Source organism: Coturnix japonica, chromosome 18 (genome assembly GCF_001577835.2).
Source record: "Coturnix japonica isolate 7356 chromosome 18, Coturnix japonica 2.1, whole genome shotgun sequence".
NCBI classification, from domain to species: Eukaryota; Metazoa; Chordata; class Aves; order Galliformes; family Phasianidae; genus Coturnix; species Coturnix japonica.
The window spans coordinates 7,873,185-7,897,452 of record NC_029533.1 but is presented as its reverse complement, the minus strand read 5'-3'; the positions used below and the strand labels follow the sequence as shown (position 1 = coordinate 7,897,452).

The 24,268-nt window shown below is 39.0% G+C and overlaps 1 protein-coding gene across 11 annotated transcripts in view; it reads left to right on the top strand.

Annotated features, from left to right (window-relative positions):
* Positions 1-24,268, top strand: part of ANKFN1 (ankyrin repeat and fibronectin type III domain containing 1) — a 103,306-nt gene that overhangs the window by 58,882 nt on the left and 20,156 nt on the right. For all 11 annotated transcript variants that reach the window (XR_004309226.1, XR_004309224.1, XR_004309225.1 and 8 more), the window contains 7 exons: positions 278-391; positions 10,825-10,922; positions 12,072-12,162; positions 15,215-15,322; positions 20,779-20,878; positions 22,027-22,159; positions 22,723-22,839. Coding sequence is in view for 6 of the 11 variants with exons in the window: in XM_032448273.1 (XP_032304164.1) it covers positions 278-391; positions 10,825-10,922; positions 12,072-12,162; positions 15,215-15,322; positions 20,779-20,878; positions 22,027-22,159; positions 22,723-22,839 (761 nt within the window). In the remaining 5 variants the exon portion in view is untranslated. The remainder of the gene's footprint in view (positions 1-277; positions 392-10,824; positions 10,923-12,071; positions 12,163-15,214; positions 15,323-20,778; positions 20,879-22,026; positions 22,160-22,722; positions 22,840-24,268) is intronic.

Genomic DNA, 24,268 nt, shown 5'->3' with positions numbered 1-24,268 from the left:
GACATAATTAGCATGAATCTGTTTTATTGGGTTACATATATGCAGGAAGATATTTTTAACTGAAAGGAGCCAAAAACCATGATAGAAACAAATGGTGTCTGCAGGATATTGTTAGCAGGGCACTAATTAAAATTCTCAAAAGGCAGAGAACACAAACACCTACAACCCAAAGCTCACAATTGCAGGGTGATTTTCAGTGGGTTCTTTGAAGACTCAGAAACATTGTTTGAATAGGATTTGTTGTGCTGAAGAGCTGATGTTTTCTCTTCTCTCCCAGGAGCCCCTGAGGCGCCAACCAATGTCTGTCTCATGGTAACAAGCAGTACATCACTCACTGTCACCTTCCAAGAACCTCTCAGTGTCAACTCAGCTGTGGTGACCAAGTATAAAGGTATTGGATTTAGACATCTTTCATTTGCCTTAACAATCTGTAAACATTTGATGGCCAAGTGAAAAAGGCGTTTTCACTAGAAATGTCTGAATTGAGTTATTTTCATAATAAATGGCTGTACAAGTAGAATTTTAAGATTCCTCAAAGAAGAAGTTTTATTAAAAAAAAAACAAAAACAAACAAGCTTTCTTTTTCAGTGCTCAGGAGTTTGCTTGACTTACTGTAGTTAAGACATCAGCTCAGTGACTGGGTTGACATGAGTCAGCTATGCAATGCAGACTAACTTTTGGTGCCTGTGGGCTTCTGAAACTGCGTGTATCCTTGTAAATGCCAAACCCACACCACAGTTCCTTAAAGGAATGCCTCTGGAAGCTGAAACTTCTGGCAGAGGTATCATACAGCCCAACTAATTAGGTATTCCAGGGCTGCCACATCATTCTTGGAAGAGCCATACGTATGGAGTGGCACCAGTTAGTTGCAAAGTGGAATGAATAGGAAAATGCTTCCATGTGAATAGCTCTGTTGAGTAGAAAATAATTTCTATTCCATAGGAAATTCCAACTTGTAAAAAAAAAAAAAAAAAAAAAAGGAAAAAGTTTTATCAAAGATTGAAAGAAAAATTTAAAATTTTCCTGTTTAAGGGAACTTGCTGGTTCTCTAAAGTGATTGGAACAGTGAACTCAGTGTTTAATGGAGCAATCTGCAACCTTCATTTTTAAGTAGGAACCTGGGTCCTTCGACAGGTCTTAAAAGCACTGTCCTGAAGATCTGAGGCCTTCTTTGCCTACTCCCAGGAAGAGCTGAGAGTGGAGACCCTGAAAATCCCCTTAAAGTGGGTTTTGATACATGTAAGAGGGACTATAACAGCTGGGTCTGGGGCAGTATCTTTCATGTTTCTATGTATAGGTGTCATAGTGATTGCTTCTACAGGAGATAGGCAGAGAGCTACAAAGAGCAAGTACCCAATAGTTCATGGAGTTCCTCTCAAGGTGGGATGTGCCAGTGCTCAGCCTTCAGTGGCATTGCAAGCACCCAAAGGACTAAATGAGATTAATTTGGAAAAGGTGTATTTTCTTACCTCCCTACTTCTAATTTGAGACACCAGTCACCATTGACTATGCTCAGTGCACTTTTTTTCATAGTGCAAGGAAAAAAAACGAAACTCCCAGACATCACTAAAACAATCAAAGTGATTCCATTCCTGATAGCCTCAGTAGAAGGGTAAATGACTGTATTACACCTAGTCAGCCTTGCAGTGCTGCAGGAAGTGTTATTTGCAAAAACATCAAAGACCTTTAGGAGCCTAAATCGAATTTTCAACAATGGGTTGGGTTGCCAGGAAACTAAATTTCATTTAAGGGCTTCCTACTGCTTGATTTACTTCTGAAAGTGATACTTGGGCTCCTAAAAGACTTAATTCTCCTGAAATTATTAGCCTGCTCTTCATAATATGCAGATCTTAAATAAACCTGAAACATTGTCCACACTCTCATTAGAACAAATATTGACATTTTCACTGTAAAGACAACTCCAAAATAGAGCTGATTTCTGAATCAGAATACTACTCCCTGTTTCTAAAGGTTGCAGTATTTTTATCTTGCTAACTCGATTGTGTTGAATGTGGTTTGCATCTATCAGTTCTGCCCCCTTTTGGTAAGTACAACATTAAGAGAAATTTGATCCAACTTGACCTGACTTTCTAATCAGACGAGGTAGCATTGCTGTCATATTTTGAATTACTCTCATTGGTGATTGTTTCATGCTACATCATGTTGACAGTTCTGGCAGAATGTTCTTTTTAAATCCTCTGTCCCATGAGAACTGAATATTTATGGTTAGATAAAAAGAAAGATCATTAATAGCTCCTTTTGGTGGCTTTCGGGAATTAATTAAGCACGGGCTGTAGAATTGCTTATTACATTATGGAGTGAGATTCTTCATGTTAGTTTTAGAGGCTGTAAAAAAGAAACAACTGCTCAAATGATCGCTTGTAAGAATGATTAGAACCAGCTCGCAATTAGCCTGAAAGGAGATCTTGGTAACATTGTCTGAGCATCTTTTCAGTCAAAGCATTAATCTCCTATCAAGAAAACCGTCCCAGTATTTTATTGATTCAGGGAAAAAGTAAACTGTTAGGTTTTATTTCCCTCAATACTTCACCATTTCTTTTTCTAATAAAAGTTCAGGAGCATTTGTAGCAGTGTATAAGGAATACCTGCTCATTTACAGAAGCTAATAATGTTTTTTATATGGATCTGAATTAGAGAGGATAAAACTGACATCACTTTTGTTCAGTCTAGTTTTGTTTCCTGAAAGCACTGAGAAGCTGCCAATTCCTTTTCTTCTGTGTCATCCTTTCTTTTTTTCTTTTTCTTTTTTTTTTCTTTTTTTTTTTTAACATATTTTTCCAAAGCTTTACTTACTCAAATGTCATTTAGAAACTAGGCTTGGAACGTTATCTAACTGTCTGCTATTTTCCTGTGTATGATCTTTTCCCTTGTTAGCTCTATAACTTACAAGTAATAATACAGGAGAATAATACTTTGCACTCAGTCTCTAACCACTAAAACCATCTCACTTCATTAGGAGATTTAATTTTAACCACACACGGTGAATGAGTATTGACTTTGGTGTCCCAGCTGGATGGCTGTTCAGCGACTGCATTCTGTTGAGCCATTGCTTTAAGGAGCCAGAGTATTCTCTACTTCCTCTCCTGGATTGTTGTTTAATGTTGCAGGCACCATCCTAATGGCTTCCTTCGGTTTCCCTCCAGAGAAGGCTACAACGTGGTGGTGGCTGATGTGAAATGATTCCTATGTATATTGTAACTTAGTAAAGTGTTTTGAGGCTGGAAGCAGACAGGCATGCCATAAATCAATAATAATAGTAATAATCTGCTCTGTGCTAGAGAAAGATTCAAAGCCAGAGACACCTCACCCCAGCCAGTTTTAGGAAGGATGTGAAGCATCACCATAATTTGGGAAGAAAAACCCATACCCTTGGCTAATCATGCCCTAAAGCCAAACTTCACATCCCATCATGGAAGCACTTACGACCTACTTTAGTTTTACATCTCTGTAAACGCAATCAAAACGTTCTGCACCATTATACAAAATAACACCACAGTTTGAAGCTGGAGTGAACCTTTTTATATGTTTCAGAGCTACTCTACAGACCCCATCTTGTTGCAGAAAGTCCCGGCAGCAGCAAAATGCACGTAGGCACTACTTGGCTCCTAGGAATAGCACAAGTGGAGCTGAGAAGTAAATGCTTGCTGGGACTTATGAGACCTGTCATCTTTTGCTAATTAGCATTTCCAGGTATCATGAATTCCATACTATGCGGGTACACAGGGAAATGTTTAGAAGAACAAAGAATGTTGACAAGTAGTTTTATTGTACTTATTTTCTATTCATTTTAAGCCTGATAGTTATTTTGCTTTTGCAGTGAATAAGTACATGTTAACACAGTGCTGAACATCACCTACTTGGAAGGACCACTATGCAATGGAAACTCTTCATTTATATTTTATTTACAGTTTTTCAACAAACATCTCTATCCCTTTTTGGAGGGAAAAAAAAAAAAAGAAAAAAGAAAAAAAGAAAGAGCTTGTATAACTGAAGTTGAGCTAATTTGTTTATGAGATGGGAACTATTTGTATTTGAAAAGAGATGAAGAGAGAAAAAATCTGATCCATGTTTGATGTAGCAAACAGAGCTCATCTTCTCCCTGGATGTAGCTGGGGACTTGGATTCCAAGTTATTTTCCAGATAGAGATGCTAAGCCCACTTTTGTTACCTTTTTAGTTAGTTACTTTAACAGAATATTTCCTTTTAGTCAGGACTGCCCAGCTGCCTTCTAGGATTTCTGTTGGATGGAAAGATCTTTTTATTTTCTTTGTCAGTGTAACATAAAAAACACAGTTGAATTGCAGTGTTTGATCAAGTTTGGTATTGTAGGATAGGAAGCTTCCTGCAGTGACCCATCCAGTACTGCCCTGTGGACTTGGCTCCAGACTGACTTGGTTGGTCTAATAGATAGAGCTTATATGAAGGCTGAAGTATATATGTACATACAGAATCTCCAACTATTTTCCCTCTTTGGGGGCAACTGATCATTCACATAGCAGTATCAGAGCAGAAAGCAGCAAGCTTGTGCTTTGTTTGATTTCTAGAAGAAACCTGGTTATGGAAAAGAATACTTGTAGAAGTGAATCTTAGATATGAAAATGGTGCTTTAACATTAATACCTGTTGATCTTTGTACTGCAGATGATACATCACTGCTTGCTTCTGTTCCAGTTTAAAGAGGAATTAAGTAGTATTCTGCATCAGATTTGATCTTGAAACCCTTTTCACTTATTATTCAAAGTTTCTTTGTATATTTTGAAACTCCTTGTTTCTTTCCCCAGAATGGTTCTTGCTCCATAAAATGGAAAGAGAGAATACTTTCCTTTGTAAGATATTTGAATTTATCCCGCTGAATAGGTGTGGTCTGATATTTTTTACAGTACTTCATTTATGGCATTTTATTAGGTCTCCTGGGCACTTTATTTGCACATTACATTTTGGTAGCTAACAGAACTGTGCAATTCAACTTCTATTTTTATGCCTTGTGAGTATAGAAATGTATAAATGTTAGAACAAACCTTTCTATTTCTAGCTCCTGTTAAGGACTGTAGTATGTGTTGGACTGGAAAAAAATCTTTTATGTTAAGTTTGCTTGGCATTTAAAAGCACCTTTGAACATGAATTACATATTAAGTGATGATGTATTTAACTGATGGAGTTGATCAGACACCAATTACTCAGTTTAAGCATTCTTTCTGCTTTCTGCTTTCTGTTTCATAAGGATTTTGAGCAACAGCTCAGGGTGAAGGGCAATGAGAAAAAACAGACCTATAGGCTCTGGTTTTGTCCATCTTTGGTGTCCAAGAAAAAGGCTCATATCATGATGTTGCTGACTTTCAGACATTGCTTTATTTTTTATACTTGCTTTGATTCACTAGCATTAATAAGTAATTTTAACTATGATTTGCTCATGGCTAAGTGTTTGAGCTTCCAGTCTGTAGGCTGGGCACAGGAGAGCTGGTTTTCCCATAGTGTGACAGGACTGGAACTCAAGACCTTCAGTTTCTTTCTTGAAGGAGGTTCCCAGACTTTTTGATCCAGGAGTTTGGAAATATTCCTTGTTAGAGACTTGATGGCATCAACTGCTAATAAGATAGATACTTAGAAATAATGTTTTCACAAGGATTGAAAACAGTCATTTTGCCACAAGAATTTGATACTTCTTTAGTGATTAAATTGGACCCACAAAACAAATACAGATTTGGAATCGGGTCTTTGGATCTGCTTCAAGCTCCTATCTTGTGTGCTGAGCTTAAATTACAGGGTATACAGTTTTCACACGAATGCTCAGTTCACACATGAACGCACAATCAATTTATGCCTGAGCACTCTATTTTCTCACATCTGAGCACCCAATTAGTTCACACACGAGTGCTCCTGTAGCTTCTGCCTGAGTACTGTGTTGGGTATATATTTGCATTGCAGGTTACTGTAGCCAAGCTCCACTGGTATGGGGGGCAGGGGGAAGAGGGGGGCTGGGTCTTGGAGGTTCTGGTCACAACTGGCCCAGACAGGTCCAAAACCAATTGAGAACCTCATTGCTGAGAGTAACCCCCTGCTAGAAACAAGGGAAGCTGAGACTAGGAAAGGAGGAGGGTATGTGTTAAGTGTTAAATTGTTTATGTTTCTCTCTTCTCAGTCTGAATTAGTGATTACATTAATTGTCAATAAATGAAATTAAGTAAAAACAAGACTGTTTTGCCAGTGGCACCTGGCTTTAGTGCTAGGGAGAGGTGAATGATCTTTAAATTAGTGTAGGGATTCATTTATAAAGAAATAAAAGCCATAAATATGAGTAATTAACATCCATTCAACAATGTCTCTCTTTAAAAATGTATTACAGGAGGACCAGAAGAAAAGCAGTGCAATCCCGTTAAGCAGATTAATTGAATTAGGGTTTGTGTATTTACCTTCTTTGTTAACAGTGCTATACAGTGTTCCAGTATGTCTTGTACATTTTGATAGATTACTTTTTTGTTTGCATTTGCCCAACCAGTCATTATTAATTAGATTTTAATGTATTATGGTTTGGGAAGAAGCTGAGCCTAAGCCATGCATGCTTCACACAAATGAGTTGTCCTTACTTTCATAAACCTCCCCACTGGCTTTGGTTACACAGATTACATGAGTGGAACGAATCCACTGGGAGTGGAAATTCATAAGATCAGAGCCAAGCCTGCTATACCTTCCTAGGACATGAAGCCTTTGCATAAGAACCCCATTTATTCTCCAGTCCCTTTTCATAGCTCTAGTGTGTATTTTCTCTCACTTTCCTTTCCACAGCCAGAGTGGGCTGTGTTGGTCAGAGGAAGGCTGAGGCACAAGCCTTGGTTGTTATCACAGCGCCAAGTTGCATTGTAGCTTTCTAACCAATATTGTCCCTGCCTACATTCTAACCAGACAGAATTCTCCTTATTTCAGATGGTGTAATTCAGTGTGCATAAGTGGATGGGTTACATGCTTCATGCTGAAAACCAGATCCATGGGAACAGAAACTAACTCCTCAGTGCCAAACTTTTTTCTTCCCTAATGGAAGCACCGTGAGATCTCTGTGGGTCCCCTGTGCAGTTGGTATAACTTGCCTTTCTGCTCTCGTTCTGTGCAGAATTTCAAAACATGAGATACATAAAGAAAGCCTGAACCCAAGTCTGCAAAAATTGGGTTCTTTTTGAGATGAAACCTGGAAAGGTTAGCTCAATGCAGCCAGGGGGAACTGACTCAACAGACAAAACGTGAACAAAATCGACAGTATTGTTGTCTGTCTGAGCTGGTAAAGCTGTGCACACCAATAAACCGGTTCCTCCTGGCTGCCTTGTTGGCTCAACTTGCTAAGCTGTAAGTGTAAATTGTTATAATTATTTCGTAAAGATCAGCAGGCAGCAAAAGATGGCATGAAGGGATTTCTGGCATTAGGGCTCTCCTTCAGTTTTACATTTCAAAGGAAACTGTTGAACAATGCAATTATTTGTTTGGAGGCCCTTGGGAACACAAGCCAGGATCACAGTGTCCTTCAGCCTGGGCCCTGGACTCAGGGAGGAAGGGAAGGAGAAAGAATCCTTGCTACATTAAGAGTCTGGGTTAAAAGTCACAGTGACACGATGCTTTCCCCAAAGTCACTGCAAGTCAGTAGTAAATGCAAGAGTAAAAACCAGAATTCCATCTCAGTACACTATTCAGTAGACGCTATCAACTTAACAACCTAAGTCATGGCCCTGGGTCTAATTAATCTACTCAGCAATTCAGTGAATAATTTAAGTGCAAGCAAAATAAATGCCAAGAGAAGTGACAAATTCTACAGTGGCTTGAGCTATTTACTTTAGCAGGGAGAAGGTGTTTTCCTGAATGACTCCACAAAAGGGCTGGGAGGTGTTTTGCACCTTCACTTTTTCCCTTATCTGTCTGTCAGTCTTTCTGGTGAGCTGTTTAAGGTATACTCAGTATAACAGGGATACACTGAATAGAAAAGAAACAGGTGAAAACAAACTTGCTTCTTTATTTTAAAGTGTATGAATTGAGTATTAAAAAGGAAGAAAAAAAAAAAAGCACACACACAACTTGGCCACAAGTAGGTTACATAACTTAAGCCAGTCTAAAATTATGTGCCAGCAATTTACATGAGTTTTATGTAACTGTTTATACTGCTGTTTATTTAAAAATTACTACTTATCTTGGCGACCGCAGCAACACATCGTGCATTCGCTAACTCTGGAATACAGGGCACCTTCATTAAAACACATAGTCACCAATATATTAAACACACAAAAAACCCCTGCTCTGACATAACGTGAAGTGTCAGATGGAAAGCCGCAACAGCGAAGACATTCAGCGTTCACGACAAAGCAGGCCTGTGGGGTGTTCAGAACAGGACTGGAACATGCTCCATCCTTAATTCACCCAACAGCTTTCAGGTCCTTTACAGCACAGTTGGTACAGTCTACAAGACCAGCTCTTGTTCCTGGGCTCTTATAAAGGACCCTCTTCATCTTCAGGTTTTTATACTTGCATATTTTTATATTGGACTTGTAAAGTGCTGAGGGCAACCAGCCTTTTGTTCTTTCTTAAAGTACCAAGTACTTCAGTTACGCAGATAGTTGTTATTTTTTGTTTACTACCAGAACAGCCTCTTCCAGCACTTTCTGTCTTGGAAAGTAAGCAAGGCTTTAGCAGTGTTGCCATGCTGGATTGCTCATGCTCAGAGTTGCATAGTTTTGAGATCCTGGTCCATCACCAGGGTGAGTAGCTCTGTGTTATTCTGCATAACCAGAAAATGCAAGAAGCAGTAGCCTGTATCATGGTATCATGAGTCAGAGGACGATGTGCTGTCAAAAATAACAATGCTTCAAATGTGTCCAAAGAACCAGCCCATGCCTGGATTCTCTCTGGTCCATAGAACAACTAAAAACTTGAGAAACTCCAGGGGAATTTAATGCTGCTTATTTCACCCTTGGCTGTTGTTCTGTGCTAAAGCACAACCTTAGCACTTCCCCTCATGCTGAGAAACACACTTGTCATGCTTGGGATTTCAGTGAAGACAAGATTTGCTGGCAGAATCTCTCTTGAGTGACACTACCTTGATTTACACGACCCTTCATAGAGGAAAATGGTGTCTGAAGTGACTGCACGTCTGTTAGTAACGTGTACAGCAATTCAGGAAGGGTTTCTCTCATTTATCCTTCTGGAAAATAGAGAATGTCTTAGTCTGCAGCATGTACACAATGTCCTCAATGATTTAATAGAGCAGAGTTATAAACCCTGAAAAATCACGGTTTATAATGGAAACTCTGACAGGCCATCAAGTTTAATGGCACTTATAAGCACTGCTATAATTAAATCGTCAACAAAAACCTACAACATGGTACAGTAACAGTCTCTAGATTTTCATACTAATGCACAGAGATAGCTCCCATTAAGGTTGGCAGTAATTAGATATTTAAAACCCAAGAACAGTAAGAAAAATATACACTATAAAGTTCAGACAAAACCAATATCCTTTCCATTTCAGCAAATACAAAGACATTGCTGAACATGCTGTGCATTCACAAATGGCAGTCAAAGGAAAGGACTGGCTTGGAAGAGAAAGGAAAAAATTGTGCTTTTTAGATAGATAAGATGGTATAAGATAAGATATCTACTAAGATAGTATATAGAGAAAATAGTTTTTGAATCTTAAGGAAAAATATTTTGGTAGATTTTCTGCTGAGTTGTAAATCCAGAAGAGTGGTGGGTTTTCCCCTATTGTTACAAAGAGATGAATTTCACTGTTTGTGGTAGGTTTTCCTGAAAGTTTGAGTCTGGAAATAGAAGTTACTGAAGCTCAGAGGTACAACTCTGGGATGAACCTTAACCACAGTATGTGTCATCACTAAAATACAGTTCAGAAGGTGGTTTTCTTATCTACAGCCATTTGTTCTCATTTTGCACATATCCTTTTTCTAAAACCATGTGGTAGGTTTTCATGGTCAGCATCCATTTTCATTTCTTGCATTAATTTTGGCAAGGAATAAGGAATAATACAGCAAGACTGCTGAGTTCATACCCCTTAGATGGGAATATGAGCAGTTGTTACAAACTGATGGGAATGCTTTGGTGAAGGTACCCTTTGTGATTCAGGCTGCAGGACAGGTTGGGAGGGATGTGCCGGCCCAGCACCACTTAATTCACAACAAAAAAGGATGAAATTTAGTAGGTCCTTGTGGAGCTCTTTAATTTCAATGGCCACAGCAGAACCAGGCTTGGACAAGGGAGCCAGAGCCCACTGAAATCAATAAAGAGACTTCTGAGAGACCTTGATCTGGTCCAAGGAGGATGTTTCTATACAGAGTTGCCAGGACCAAGTGACTGGAGTTTTGTGGTCCTGTGGAACCCAAAGGACTCTCTTCCTATGCCTACATGATTTTCCCTACACAGTTTCAAAACAGTGCTTTTTGTTGGTTTGGATATATAAACTGCCTAATGGAATTAGCAGGTCCAAATCTTTTACCTAGTCTTTTCCACTGCTTCCCTTTCTTTAAAAGGAAATTGTTTAACTGAGAGCAAATGTTGATTGAATGTAATTTGTATTGCAGGCTACTTTTAAGCATTCTTTCCTGAAAAGCTTTTGAGCAATATTTTGCTTTTCTCTCTCATACACAGAGTTATAATTTAATTACTGCGTAAAATTTTCCTAAACATTATTGCTAAACATGACTTTTAGTATCCACATGGAATGGTAAACTGCTAGGAGAAAAGTTAACCTGTGAAGAACTTTTATTCCTTTTGTTGATCTGTTACCTGATTCACTTTGCTTCTGCTGTTTGTTTCCTAGTGGAATGGAGTTGTTCAGAAGACTTTTCTCCTTTGGTTGGTGAAATAATTATGGATAATCTTCAGTCTTTGAGATGCACCATCACGGGTCTCAGAACAGTAAGTGCCAAATGATTCGTTTAGATCTTGATGCCCCCTGCTGCCCCAGTGATAAAAAGACACTGATAATTTGCATCCTTGGCTGTTGGTAACAACTGCAGAGTGCCTTTCTTCTAACAAGTTGCAGTCATTAAGCATAATATGTCTGGTATCCATGATCAGAAATTCACAAAGGAACAGACAGACAGCATGAACTGTTTTATAAGTTGGCATGCTTAGGATGGAGCCAAAAAGACTGGAATGAAAGCCGCTGTTTTCTGGATCACAGGGTAATCCTAGTGCAGATCAAAGGCTCGTGAAAGTTCTAGTCCTGACTCTGATGACAGATAACTGAAATAACTGCTCTTACTTTTCTACTTATTTCAGGAACACGTAGTTAATGGCAGTCATTTTCATTTTTGTTTTATTTTCATATACATGTTTTACATTGCTAAGAACTGGGTCAGCAATTGAGAAAATTGATAAATATTCACATGTATTAAGCAGAATAGTTCTGACCACATGTCTGAGCACCTACTGGCTGTTCTGCACCGTTTGTGCAAGGAAATTTGGATTCACAAAGAGCCATGGTATGCATTTCCTCCATTCTTCATTTTCCAGCAACAAAACAATGTAACTGGTTTTAAGTTAAAATCAAGCAAGCTTGCACAGTCTATTTCTTAGGCACACATTAAGAGCAGTGATTAGGGTGTGTTTGTCCATAATCTCTAAAGTATATAACATCTGTAAACAAAAAGCTAAACTTTGAGAAGCACTTTCCATTGGCCTATATTTACACATCAAAAGGTCTGACTGATTTCAGTGATGGCCAAGCAGAGCTTCTTCAGTTACTGTGCTCACAGCAAGACTAATACTACAGCAGAAATGGGACTTCTTTATTCTTAAAAGTCTGATTCTAAGAGCACTGCTTTGGTAGGAGAGATCACAATTTGTCAATCATAATTGATGGTTTTTGTTGACCCTCTGCAAATCACCTGCCCTGTAATCATTGTGCAGTTTTTCAGTAGTTCGTGGTGCATCAGTTGACATCCTTGAAAGCTACTTGAGAGATTTTCAAAGAAAGCAGTTTTGAAAGGGCTACTCTGCAGTCATTACAGCCATAATTTCAAGTGAAGTACAAGTTTTGATTCCATTTGTTGCCTTTTGCAGGGCCAGAGGTATTACGTTCATGTTTCAGCATACAATATGAGAGGATGGGGACCTCCACGAAGATCTGCTCCTGCATATGCTTCTCCTTCAAGTAGGTCGAGCTTCTTTGCACTCTCAGTTTGGTTATTCATGTTGCTTTTTCAGAATTTCTTTCTCTTCAAAGAAGAAAAGAAGGCAAGTATGCTGGAGTTTATCATTTAATTACCGTGTCATTTAGAAGGGAAATAAATAAAACTCAACTTCTTCTCCCCATCCCTGAAAAAAAGAAGATACATAATATCTCATCCAAAAGCATTTCTTCTGTTTCAGACTTAGGACAGGTTTTCCCAGGCTCAGTGCAAATTTTCATTAGCAGTTATTAATCTGCTATAGTCACGTTGTATTGTTAGTCACTTTTCCAGACTTATTATTCATTGCTAAGCTGGCTCTGTATATTACAGCTTCCCTTGTATTGATTAGTGCAGTAAAGTGGGACTTTCAATTTTATTGCATTAGCACCTGTTTTTATTAGGCTAATGTAACAATTTAATAACCTTGAATGCTAATGTGAGAAAACTAAGCAACGGTGCTAATAGAGAGTGTGGAATAATCAAAGCTGAGGCAGTATCACTATCCTATTTTGCTACAATTTTGCTCCTGTTTACCATGGAATAAAGCTAGGGTGTAGTCCAGTCTAAAGAAATATTCTGTTTGCAAACAAATATGAGCTACAGTAATGGCAGAAAATTCTACTCTTGGCTATGTGGATAACTCACTACTATGGAGTTGCACTGAATAATTTAGTGGCATGCAATTACCCTGACCGTACTCAGGGGTAAGTACATAGGATTTGGGCCCACAAAACCAGAACTTATGCAAGCTGAGGAACAAGACTCTTCTGCAGTAGCTGGCAGTTATTCAGCTAAATATCCCCGAAGAATAGGGCACTCCTAGTAACACTGGTTGTATCTCAAGCTGTAGCTGTGTGTGATACAAACATTTGCTTTGAGTGCATTGCATTGTCTTCCCTGTCTATTTCTTGTCCGTTGTTATTAACCTTCTGACAATACATGACAGCTCCAAAGCTTTGGGTTGTGAGGAAAGTTTTGCTTCAGATTTCAGTGCATGTGGCTATGTATGTGTGCTTCCTTCACTGGTGAACATGGAAGCATTAGACAAGCTCAGCTCACTGCACATAGATAGCCAGCAACAGTGCGGTATTTCCATCGAGTACCCTTAGTGACACATGCTCAAGCTTTCCAACAAGTGGGATGCTCACAGCCTAAGTATAAAATCTTTTCATTAAGTAATATTAACATAAGAATTTTAGCTTGAGAGTCAAGATACTGGTGCAGTTACTGAAGGCAGAACTTTGTCCATGTGGATACCTTCACCATTAGTTTTGAGAGCTAGCAGACTTGTGCTTGGCAAGAAGGCAGCAACCTGAAATTACAGCAGTGTTATATTAAGGAACATGGCCCTAAGGTAAAAAATTCAATGTGAATACATTAAGTACAAAGTTGTTTGCGATGGCAGCTAGAATATGCTAGGTAAATGAAAGCTCTAGGGCTAATCTGGATCCAGTCCAATCCCAGAGCATCAAAAGTCAGTGATGTCCTCAGAAAATCATCCTTGCAGCATGAGTAAGTGCTTGCCACTGTCCTGTCTCCCTCTCACAGGCAGTAGCTTGAAAGTGCCTGGAAAGCTGTGGCTGGCATTCTGCAGCTGCTCTGTAAAGCCACAGTGGATAGTAATATTTCTAGGCATATTGACTGATGTGATTCATGGACAGTGTGGGATGCTGGTCTGATTTCCATGTCGTTTTGGAGGCTGTCAGCAGACTGGAGGGTCTAAAAGTTTGGGAATCACCTAGACAAAGAAACCATGAGGTTGTTGTAAACCTTACTGGTCTGATGACCCAGAGCATTTTGGCATTGCTGAACTTCATTTGGTTCCTCCTGACTGCCAAGGGAGATCTGAGAACTGACCTCCCAGCATGAGTTATAAATGCAGTTGGCTCTTGATCTCTACAAAAGCATACATCATGCAGGATATCCATCCTGCAGCTGTTACAACTGCCCACAGGCTATCGAGATAGCAATTGTCTTCTCTTCCCACCCTTTATGGGGCTTACCAGCACTCTAGCTGCTATACTAAATGGTAGTAAATATATATTTATATTCTTGGCATAGTGAGTCCTTTGGAAAGAATGCTTAACTGAACTTGCACTAGAACTGTGTATTCAGTGAGTGAGCAAACTGTTTGCTGGTGGCTGTGAATATGTTTGTAGCTGCTGTGCCTGCAAGATGGAACCATGTCTTCCTTGGAGGCAGATCTCTTAATAACCTGATTCACCATTACTTTCTTTCAGGAAGCTATGGTGTAATAATTTTTTATTATAGCAATGTGAGCAAGTCAAATCAGGAATCAAATAGCTCCTCTCTGACAGTTTCTTCCTCTTGGTTGTGAAAGGGTTGTCTGGTGAGCTTTTAGCTATTGGCAAATAAGAGTGAAAACAAAGTCCCTTGTAGGTTCAGAGGATGTGGGACAGAATTCGCAGCTTCTTGCCTCATGAGTGCAGTGCTGAGCAGACTGATGATGCTGGGGCAGGGATTGCCAGCCTTCCTTCAGGCCCCAGTGCTGGGAGGTTTTCAGAAGTGCTTTTACTCAGAGCTTTTCTGAGGCTACAGAGAAACCTCTGGTTCTTGGAAGACTGCTTTGTGATCAGTTTCCTTCGTAGCTGTAGGAAAGTCATTTAGCCTCATGGCGCCTTAATAAAAGATGGGAGGAGCAGGGCTGTGATCTTAGTGGGGTACAGAGGGTCAGTACAGAGCAGGCTGAGCGCAGTGCTGGTGCTACAGCAACAGGAGCCATTTATGCACCAAAGAGAAAAAGCCATTGTCTAGTCAGTCACTACAGGAGCTTCTGGGAGCTGATTGTGAGCTCTTTGTTAATCATCATTATGATTAATTATGCAGCTGGCACAAAGCAAAGGAAGCTTATTGTACAAGTAACAACAGCAGACTTGAAACAACTGCCATTTTTCCCGCATGCCCTGATGCAAGCCTCCGCTACAGCCAAGAAATACCAGCGGCAAGAAAATGTTTTAAAACCTTCTCCTACTACTTTGTGTTTCATTTCTGTTTATTTCTTTTGTTCAATAGACTGGAAAGACTGCAGTGGAAGAGAGCCTCGACACAGGGGACATACTGAGGCCCTGGAACGTCTCCTTCAGCAGGTTCGAGCAGCTCATCAGCATTATAATTGCAGAGGTAAGGATAAATATCTATGTGGTAGGGCACCAGCTGAAGCCTCTGTGGCGCCTGTAATTTTAGCAGTTTTCTAACTAGGTCATACCTTCTCATTCATCAGGAAAAGAAAGATATTAATATTGGCCCATCTGGAACCACTTTAGCTTACTATCTTGCTCTTAACCCTTGAAATTAGTTGGATGGAAACATCTGAAAGCTAGAATGTACACAAGCACAGACACACCCTTTCTCCCTCTGTACCCTATGCAGTTATTGATGTGCTTTTTCCTACTAGTAAGTTTTACTCAGGATTCTGCTAAAATGCTTCAAGAATCTCTCCTTTAGTTTTTTTAATATAAAGAAATACTTTAGAGAGTTAACAACTGGTTTGGATCAAAAAAGGGACTTGGCTGCCTCCAAATGGAAGACACTAAGTACGCTATTGGATGTGATGCCAATCTATAATGAAAAATAGTTGCACAATGCAGTGGGAAGATAAGATTGCTACATTTTCAAATAGAATGGATCAAAACTGGGAGAGAGTTCGAATCTCAGCCAGCTCTTTGCTCTTCATTCATGAGAAACAGACTGTGCCTTTAATAGCTCAAGAGCCAAGGCAACAGCTTGGCATTCTTTTTAAAGAATATATAAAAACTCCTGCTCTGTACGGGTTGTTGAAAAGTGCTATTTATTTCCTTAAAATAAACTTCTAACTGGAATAATGCTTCATTGCAAAGGAACTTATTTTAAACCGAAAAGTCGAACTACCATGAAGTTTTCATTTTTCATCACTTAGTATGACTGTTATTTCAAACTGCATCAACTGATTTAAAATCACAGAAATACTTAGGGCTCAAATCATCTGGATAAAATGGAAAGATGCAACCTTTGTTCTTTATGTGCAAATACATCACAGTCACGATGATCCACGGTCTGCCACAAGCCATTGTAACCATAGCAACTAAAACTATTCAGCTATGTTGCTTGGAAAGGAAAAGGAGATATAGCAAGAAAATGTTGTTTCCCTAATTAAAATTCATGCAAACATTATCACTTGCAGGTGGCCACGGTAGTAAAAATACAAACGATGTATTCCATCTCTCATACAGCTTTTCATGATTCAAGAAGTCGTTATCCATGGTACAGATTTTCTCTTCTGAAGTTGGTGCATTTCTCGGCTCTTTCAGGCCACCTTCCTAGGAATAAGGGATGGAACATCTGAGAATATTCTTAGAATCAGTTGTTTTACTGACATACCAGCCCAGAAAAGAAGCAGTTATAAACATGCAGAAAATCCCTTCTTTTAAGAATTTGACACCAGTACCTGGTTCTCATAAAATTCCACCGCTTCTGAAATTAACTCCAGTCTCAAAGCAAAGCACAGACAACTCTGTTACTGATTTCTAAGCTCCTTATGCTTAAATAATAAATAACAACAATATAGGGAGACTGTTGAGCTCAGAACATTTTCTTGTGTGCTGGAAGGAGGATGTGGGAACTTACATATGGCAGTACTACACTGTGGAATCAGCAAGAGCAACACCCTTGATCCGATTAAATCAGAATCTCAGAATTGCTTGTAATGTTAACGTTACACAGAACTGTATTTTGGATAAATCAGGTTTATAACATAAGAGAAGAGTCTTTGGATCTTACATTAAACATATGGCTTATGTCAATCCTTGCATTTCAAGAACTTGAAAAAAAATCAAGACACAGTAATTGCAGAAAAATTAAGAATTATGACATTAATTTGACTGTTATTTGTCAGTCTCAGCGAAATCTGAGAAGTTTGATCAAGGATCTGAGATAAGCTATTGATAATAATTGAAGAGCCCCAGTAAACTTATCCACTTGATGCACACAAGACAGAAGCCTCCTTCAACTGTCATGGACAGAAATCAGAAAGGACGTGCTTCTGTAGATAAGCTGAAGACCTGGCCTGACTTTAACCAGTCTTTAACGTGTTTCTCTTTAGCACATTCCTTTCATTGTAAGTGAACATTATAGCTTCTGCTTTCCTCATTTGTTTTAGAGGTGTCAGTAAATAGCTTGAAAGTGTTTGAAGAATACCGCTGAATCTGCTTGCAGGCACTAATTCACAGGGAATTAAAGTGAGGTGAAGACAGAGGCAGATTCAAACCTGAAGCCTTTTCCCTTCAGCTTTCCTCGAAGTGATCCCTCTGCAGGACTCTCCAGGCAGGCTGAAGGAGAGAGCAAAGAGTGCAAAGAAGGTGAAAAAGGTGGAACGGACAATCAGTCTAAAATGGCTGAGATGATTTGGCTGTTAGGGGTAAAATCCTCAGAATATAAGAGATATAAGAACAAGGTTTTATGCTAGTGATCTGTGAGTGTTAAACTGCCCAGCTTCCACATATCTCTTGCCCACGTCTGTTCATTCAGGCTTTACACCAAAGCCTGCGTTTTGCCCCATGCTTTGTATTTCAGGGCCTGAAGAAAACAAAAATACCAGGAAGAATACAGTGGAACATACAGTGAGTTTAAGAGCTTTAGGAATTAGATCAGCTGTTGCTTTTGAACCTGCTCTGTGATATGTTGAAATCTCTTAGGGAATTACTTAGGAAGCTTTGCTTTCATATGTTTAATCTTCTGGAAAATCCCGATGATTACAAACAACAGTCATCCATTTGTCTTCATAATACCATGCCACAGACTATCATAACCCAATTACTACAATTGTGTGTTCTGGCAACACTTCAAATGTATTTTTTAAGTATTTTTTTTTTCCTGAAGATCATTCTTCCTAAGCAGTTCTGAGTGGATTAAGCAATTGTGTGATGCTTCATTAAGAAAGGAACTCAACTCTTCAGTAAATTGCTTACCAGATATTTTATTTCTGGAATTCGGTTGAAATGTATTTTACTACAGATTGACTGAAATAGAAATGTTCTGATCGTCATTTGACTCACAATCTGGGATCACATTTTCATTGCATTTAACAAAGAGAATGATGTCTTATTCCATGGGGCATTTCAGAAGTTTAGATTTTATTTTGATGAGAATAAATAAAAACAGGCCGGAGAACCTGGCCATGGGCTGAGAAGTCTGGGTAGGAAATTTAAGAAGTTACAGTCTATCTCAACTGTTCAGCCTGATTTTGCACTCCAAAATGCACCATCTGGTAACATGACTGATATGACCACAGCTTTGTCATAGTCGAAGGTAATATGGAGTCTGTAGTGGCCTTAAGCTACTGAAGAATCTGCTGGCTATGTATGCCCTTAACTTCTGCATGGTGTTCTGCCTCTGTGCATGTTATTCCTGTGTCAGTTGATTGCACAGCTAAAATTATGGTAACTGAAAGTATGATTTTCTTCTGGAAGTTTCCAGTTATTTGATGTATTTTCATCCATTGTTAGTAAAAACTCTAAACCCCATTTTATGACCTCTGATAGGATTTCAATGGGATTTAGCTCCTCTTCTACTAATTTGCTTCATTATTCAGTGCTACCGTTAGTGATATTTAGTTGTTCCACAGACTGTCTGATCTATGGGGCTAAGATTTCTCCTCAGATAATTTTGCACTGAGGTAATTCCACTTACTTCACATCTGCTCCACTTGAAGAGAGGCACCCGCTTGTCTAGTGATAGGACAAAGAATTCCAGATGATCTTCCTCCTCAGAGAAATCTCATGGCATAACAGACATTCCTCTAGAGCAGAAACCCCAGATGCATGCTAACAGTGGGAGCATGCAGCTTTCGGATTTCTCACAACCAACTGATGCTGCTTTCAAGTATCTGTCATACTTAGGTGAACTGTGAAGACACACGTATAGATCCCACCTAAGAAGAGAAAAACTATTAACATGGTAAATAGAGTTAATTGCCTAGTTCAGCCCAAGTGTGAATGCTTCTGATCTAAATCCATATACTGGAAATTCTTTGATCTTGGCCAATATATGTTTGCTCCTGAGATATTAACAGAGCTCATAGCTCTATCGTATTGTTCCTTAGTATCCACTTATTTTGTTGTTACTGGCCCTGTTGTATAAAGGTTACTCTGTTGTTTATTAGTTAATTAAAGAACAGATTGTTAAAGTTCCATTTCCCATAGGTCCAAACTATATTCTCAGTTCCATGCTTTTCCAGCTTCTAGACATACTATCATGTAAAACAAAAGCAGGAAAACAAATGAGTTTTTCCAAAAGGAAAAGAAATCAAAGATTGCTGGCATCAAAGGAGCAGCCATGGATTAAGATAAGTCTATTTAAACTAAACTGAGCACTGCATTGGAGGATATGCCATGCAGACTTAGCTGCCACTGGGAAGAAAGCATATTTGGTGATCTAATAAGTTTCGTACTTCTAAATTGCACGATTTCACCCCCAGTAGAACCTTGTTTCTTTGTACTTGCTGTTCAGCAAAGTGAAATTATGCTAACAATGTGTCTTCTTTTTGTAGTTTTCTATGTGCAAATTACAGTGCAAATTTATTCATCATTTAAAAATATGTTGAGTGCTTTCAAGACGGGGTTTTGACAAGAGAAAATTTAGATGTTCTTTAAATGTTCAAACTTAGAACTTGCTAGGGAGACACAGACAGACACCTTCTATTTTGCACTGGAGGTAAGTAGGAAATACATTACTTGGAAAACTCCTAACCAGGCGGATTAGCAGCAAATTCCTCTTGTAAAATCTTTCATGAGTAACATTTTGTTCCCCATTGGAGAGGGTTGTTCCTCAAAATGTTTGGTAATTCAGTCTGGATGGGGATCCATGGTTCATTCAAATGGTGAGGAAACAGCCAGATCCTAGAAGGCTGAGATGTAATTTTACAGCTACAGTTTCTTTCTGTCTTCCTCTTCAGATCACAGTAAACACCGAAAGAACTTTTTTTCCTAAAGTTTTAAACATCCATTTCTTTAATAAGCCAAATGTAAACAACTTCTGACAATACCAAAATCAATACAGAATCCTGCTGACCGCTACGTATCACTGTACCTTCTAAAAACTGCGTACATTATACAGGCAGACACAGCTGTTTCCCAGAGCCTGAGAGCTTCGGTTCCTACTGGAACTGAATTCTGAGGCTGCTCTTCTTTTGTGAGAGCTGGTGCAGAGATCCTTGTAAGCACAAAGCGGGACATGAGCTGAGGGATTACATCATCCTAAAATGCTGACAGGTGCTTTGATTCTCCTCTTGTATTTTTGAGACCACGTGTAAAATTTACATCCTCCCTGAACACGTGGTTCAAGCTACACTTGTCCTTGGTGCAAAACAACAGTTCCACCAAGTCTGAGTTGGATGCACTTAAAGAAATCATTTGATGAGCAGTATTGTTAAGAAAGATAATACAGGCAAATGTTGTAAATCAGCATGTTTCTGAATGTCATCTGTTGAAAGAAATAAGATGGGCACCAAATTACTTGTGTGATTCAATAAACAAAGGATTTTTATGATTTATTATCTGAAACTGAAGTACTGCATTTGGTTTTGTTTTTATTTTCCATTCTAGAAAGTTCCAAATTACAGAACACTGGTCGCAAGCAATCGGTCTCTAGAAGCCTGAAACACCTTTTTCATTCATCAAACAAGTTTGTGAAGACTCTGAAACGGTCTGTCGTTCATTTTATCTCCCAAATATTCCAAGTTATTGCTTTTATATAATAGTGAACAGCACCTTAAAAATAGATGTACGCAAACAAAACAGCAATGCCTGAATAAACCTGATAAAGTTATAGACATGTGAGACTGATGCATCTGATAGGAAAATAATGCTCCAGTTCCAACTGAAGTCATTAGCAATCCTTGATTGTTACCACTGGAAATGGATTTGCATCGTAATGGGAAAATATTGTGTGCAAACACAAAAGTACTGTCACCGTGGAACTGTTAAGTGCAGCCCCTATTGCTGCTCAATAAGGAGACTGGAATTTATTTCATCCATAATGAAAAATGCAGAGCACAGGTGATGTGTTCTAATAGATACTAATATCGGCATCGAGCAGCACATCAAGAAATTTCTAATGTTTTTAGCTATGTTTGCAGCCCAGCACGACCCAAACAACCCTTTGCTTTGATAGTTTATTTTAGCAAATGAAAGTTTCTTAGGCTGGATTATTTCTTCTTTCATTGCCAGGAGTATTCAGAGTATTCAGCTTGCTTTTTCTTCTTTGTATTTTGATAAGAGTTTGATTCTTTCAGAAGAGTTCTCCAGAGTCTTTAAATTCCCTAAGGCAACTCCTTAATGTATGCAACTAATTGCAAGGGTAAATATTGAAAGGAATGATCTCTATAAACAGTTTTGCAGATATGCTGGCCAAATTACACTCAATTACACTAATGTAAATCCATAATAACCCTACTGATTTCAATTGAGTTATTTCAGTTTTACTCTGAAGTAAATGAGGGCAAAACTAAGCCCATTAATGATAAAAAGTTTTGGTAGAATTTTTGATTTCTAGAGAGCATAAACCCTCCATTGTATACTATTTACTCTGGCAAAACTCTTACTGAAGTTGATGTCAGTGGCTTGCACAGATTCATAATTCCTTAAATTCTTGTAGTCTCACATCATCTGAAGAGAGAACCTTCCCACATATTTTTTCAGAATCACTACCTGAAGTTGCATGATCTGTGTAACACAAATGTTAAGATCAGTTGATTTGTTTTGCCTCTTAAAATCTATGATTCAGCAGCAAAAATTTGGCATAGACATTAACAGACATGGAAGCTGTTTGACAATGGTTCTTTTTTTCTTTAGGGGACTCTACTTATGTGTTATATTTTTTTACAAAGACAATTTATTAGTAACCAATGAAGATCAGATCCCAATTGTGGAAATTGATGACTCCCACAGCAGTTCAATTATGCAGGATTTCCTGTGGTTCACAAAGGTAACGGGAACATAATTTCACTTATTGCTTCTACAAATGTGCTGCTAGCCATGCAGAAACCTTAGCTGATCATTCTGAACAAATTAAAATGCTAAATGATCGTGTGCTTCATCTTTTTCTCATGTTAAAATGTAATTTTCAAACAGCATTTATATGAGCTAAATTCTGATTGAGTCACTGACTAAAGCACAGTTAACTCTTTTAAATGTAAATGATCCCACCTCAGTGACAGCTGAGGAAGAGCCTAAAAAAGGTTGTTTTCGAGTCGGTATGACGTTGATGCCATCATTAAAGATATCTTCACACTATTTTATTCTCTAAGAAACAGTAAATCAGTTTTACTCAGTAGCCTAAGAAGTGATTGAAATAGATGTGTGGTGTATACGGAATGACTTCTGTGTGATTTGATATCTGTCTCATGCTTATCCAGGCAACTGTTGCCTCCCACAGAAACTCAAGATAAACATCTATTGATTTTTCAAATTCCACAATGCTTGTAGTTTCATTTCTGCCTTCATAAATGCTGAGAACAAAAACTGACTGAACTGGGTGTATTTTTGCAGTTGTCCTGTATGTGGGATGATATCAGATGGCTGAGGCAGAATATGTCTATATCCATCTCTTCATCAACAACACTTCAAGCCAGGCAGAAGATGCTTTCTGCAGCAGCACAGCTACAGGTTGGTTGCTTTGACTGTTTCCAGCTATTAGCTCTGTGACTTTCCAAGCTCCAGTAGCAATTGTGCTTTATTACGTTTCTCTAGGAGAATGTTTTGACATGTATTATAAAACCTGTGAAGAACGTGCTCACGGTAACGTGAAATTTCTAGCAGGACAACAACTGCTTTCATTAAATATTTACTTTTGTGGAGAAGAAATAGATTCACAAAGGCGTGGGCATGGTCCTTGCAGAAAAAGTATGCGCAGACCTCACTCTCCTACCTTTGCTTGGATGAATTCACCAAAAATGCCCAGGAAACTGTGGTACAGTCACGGCATTAATGGAGATCTTCATATTGCTTGGCTCACACATTACCAATATGACCATCCCTCTTATTGCAAGTCCACACAATAAGCTTGCTTTTATAGCAGCTGTGAGAGCCAGATACTTTGTGGCCATTATTAAGAATATCTGTGTGGGGTTTGTTTTACATCTTTTGGCAAAGCAAGCTGTATGGAAGAACAGCCTTCCTGGGCAACCACCTGTCTTGACTGATTTCCCCAAAGTATCCCGAAATATATGGAATGCCAGCCTGCTGCACCTTTATTGGAGGACCACCTGTGTTAAGCAGCAGCTGCTTGCCAGTCCTTTGAGTTCTCACTAGAGACAGTTTTAACTGTATCTGCTGAAAGGTCCCTCCGGTGTGGTAAGCTCAGCCTAGGTAGCACACACTCCTTTGGTTAGCTCTGTTTCATTCCCTCCCTAAGAGAGCATTGTTAGTACGCACAGACTGCAGACTGAGATAACCAAGATTATATTGTGTTAATTGCTACCAGAGATGGTAAGAACAGAACTTGAAGCACGGAGATATGGCAAATATGCCCAGAAGATACACTGCTCTGTTGAATTTTTGGCAGCTTTACTGTCCTCATCATTTGTTCTGTCAGTTTGATCCCCTGATGAGCACAGGAACTGTCACAGGTCTGCCAGCCTTTAACAGTGTGTGGCCTAATGGGATCCACCAATAGAAGGATCTCAATAAAGTTTATACGGTTGAATACATTTTAGTGAGGCAGTTAACAGTCTGACTCCACAGGAATTTAGGACAGAACGGAAAAGATCAGTGATAACACAGCTGCTGAGGGACTGGATCAGTGGATTCAGAGACAACAGGGACTGTAATTTTGCCTGCTGTTACCACTAGACAACTAAGCAAACAAATCACAAGTGATGGGATGCCAGGCAAAGCAGACACGAAACTTCCTAGTGCATGAATTATCCATAATTCCCATTAGAAGGTGTCCCCAGTCTCATTCACAATGAACAGCCATCAGTGATGGTAATGATCTACTTGCTTCTATCTGGGCACATTCTTATATTGCACTCGATTTAATATCACCACAAGATGACTAAACATCTCCCCGTAATAATCTGCCCCACCTGTGGAC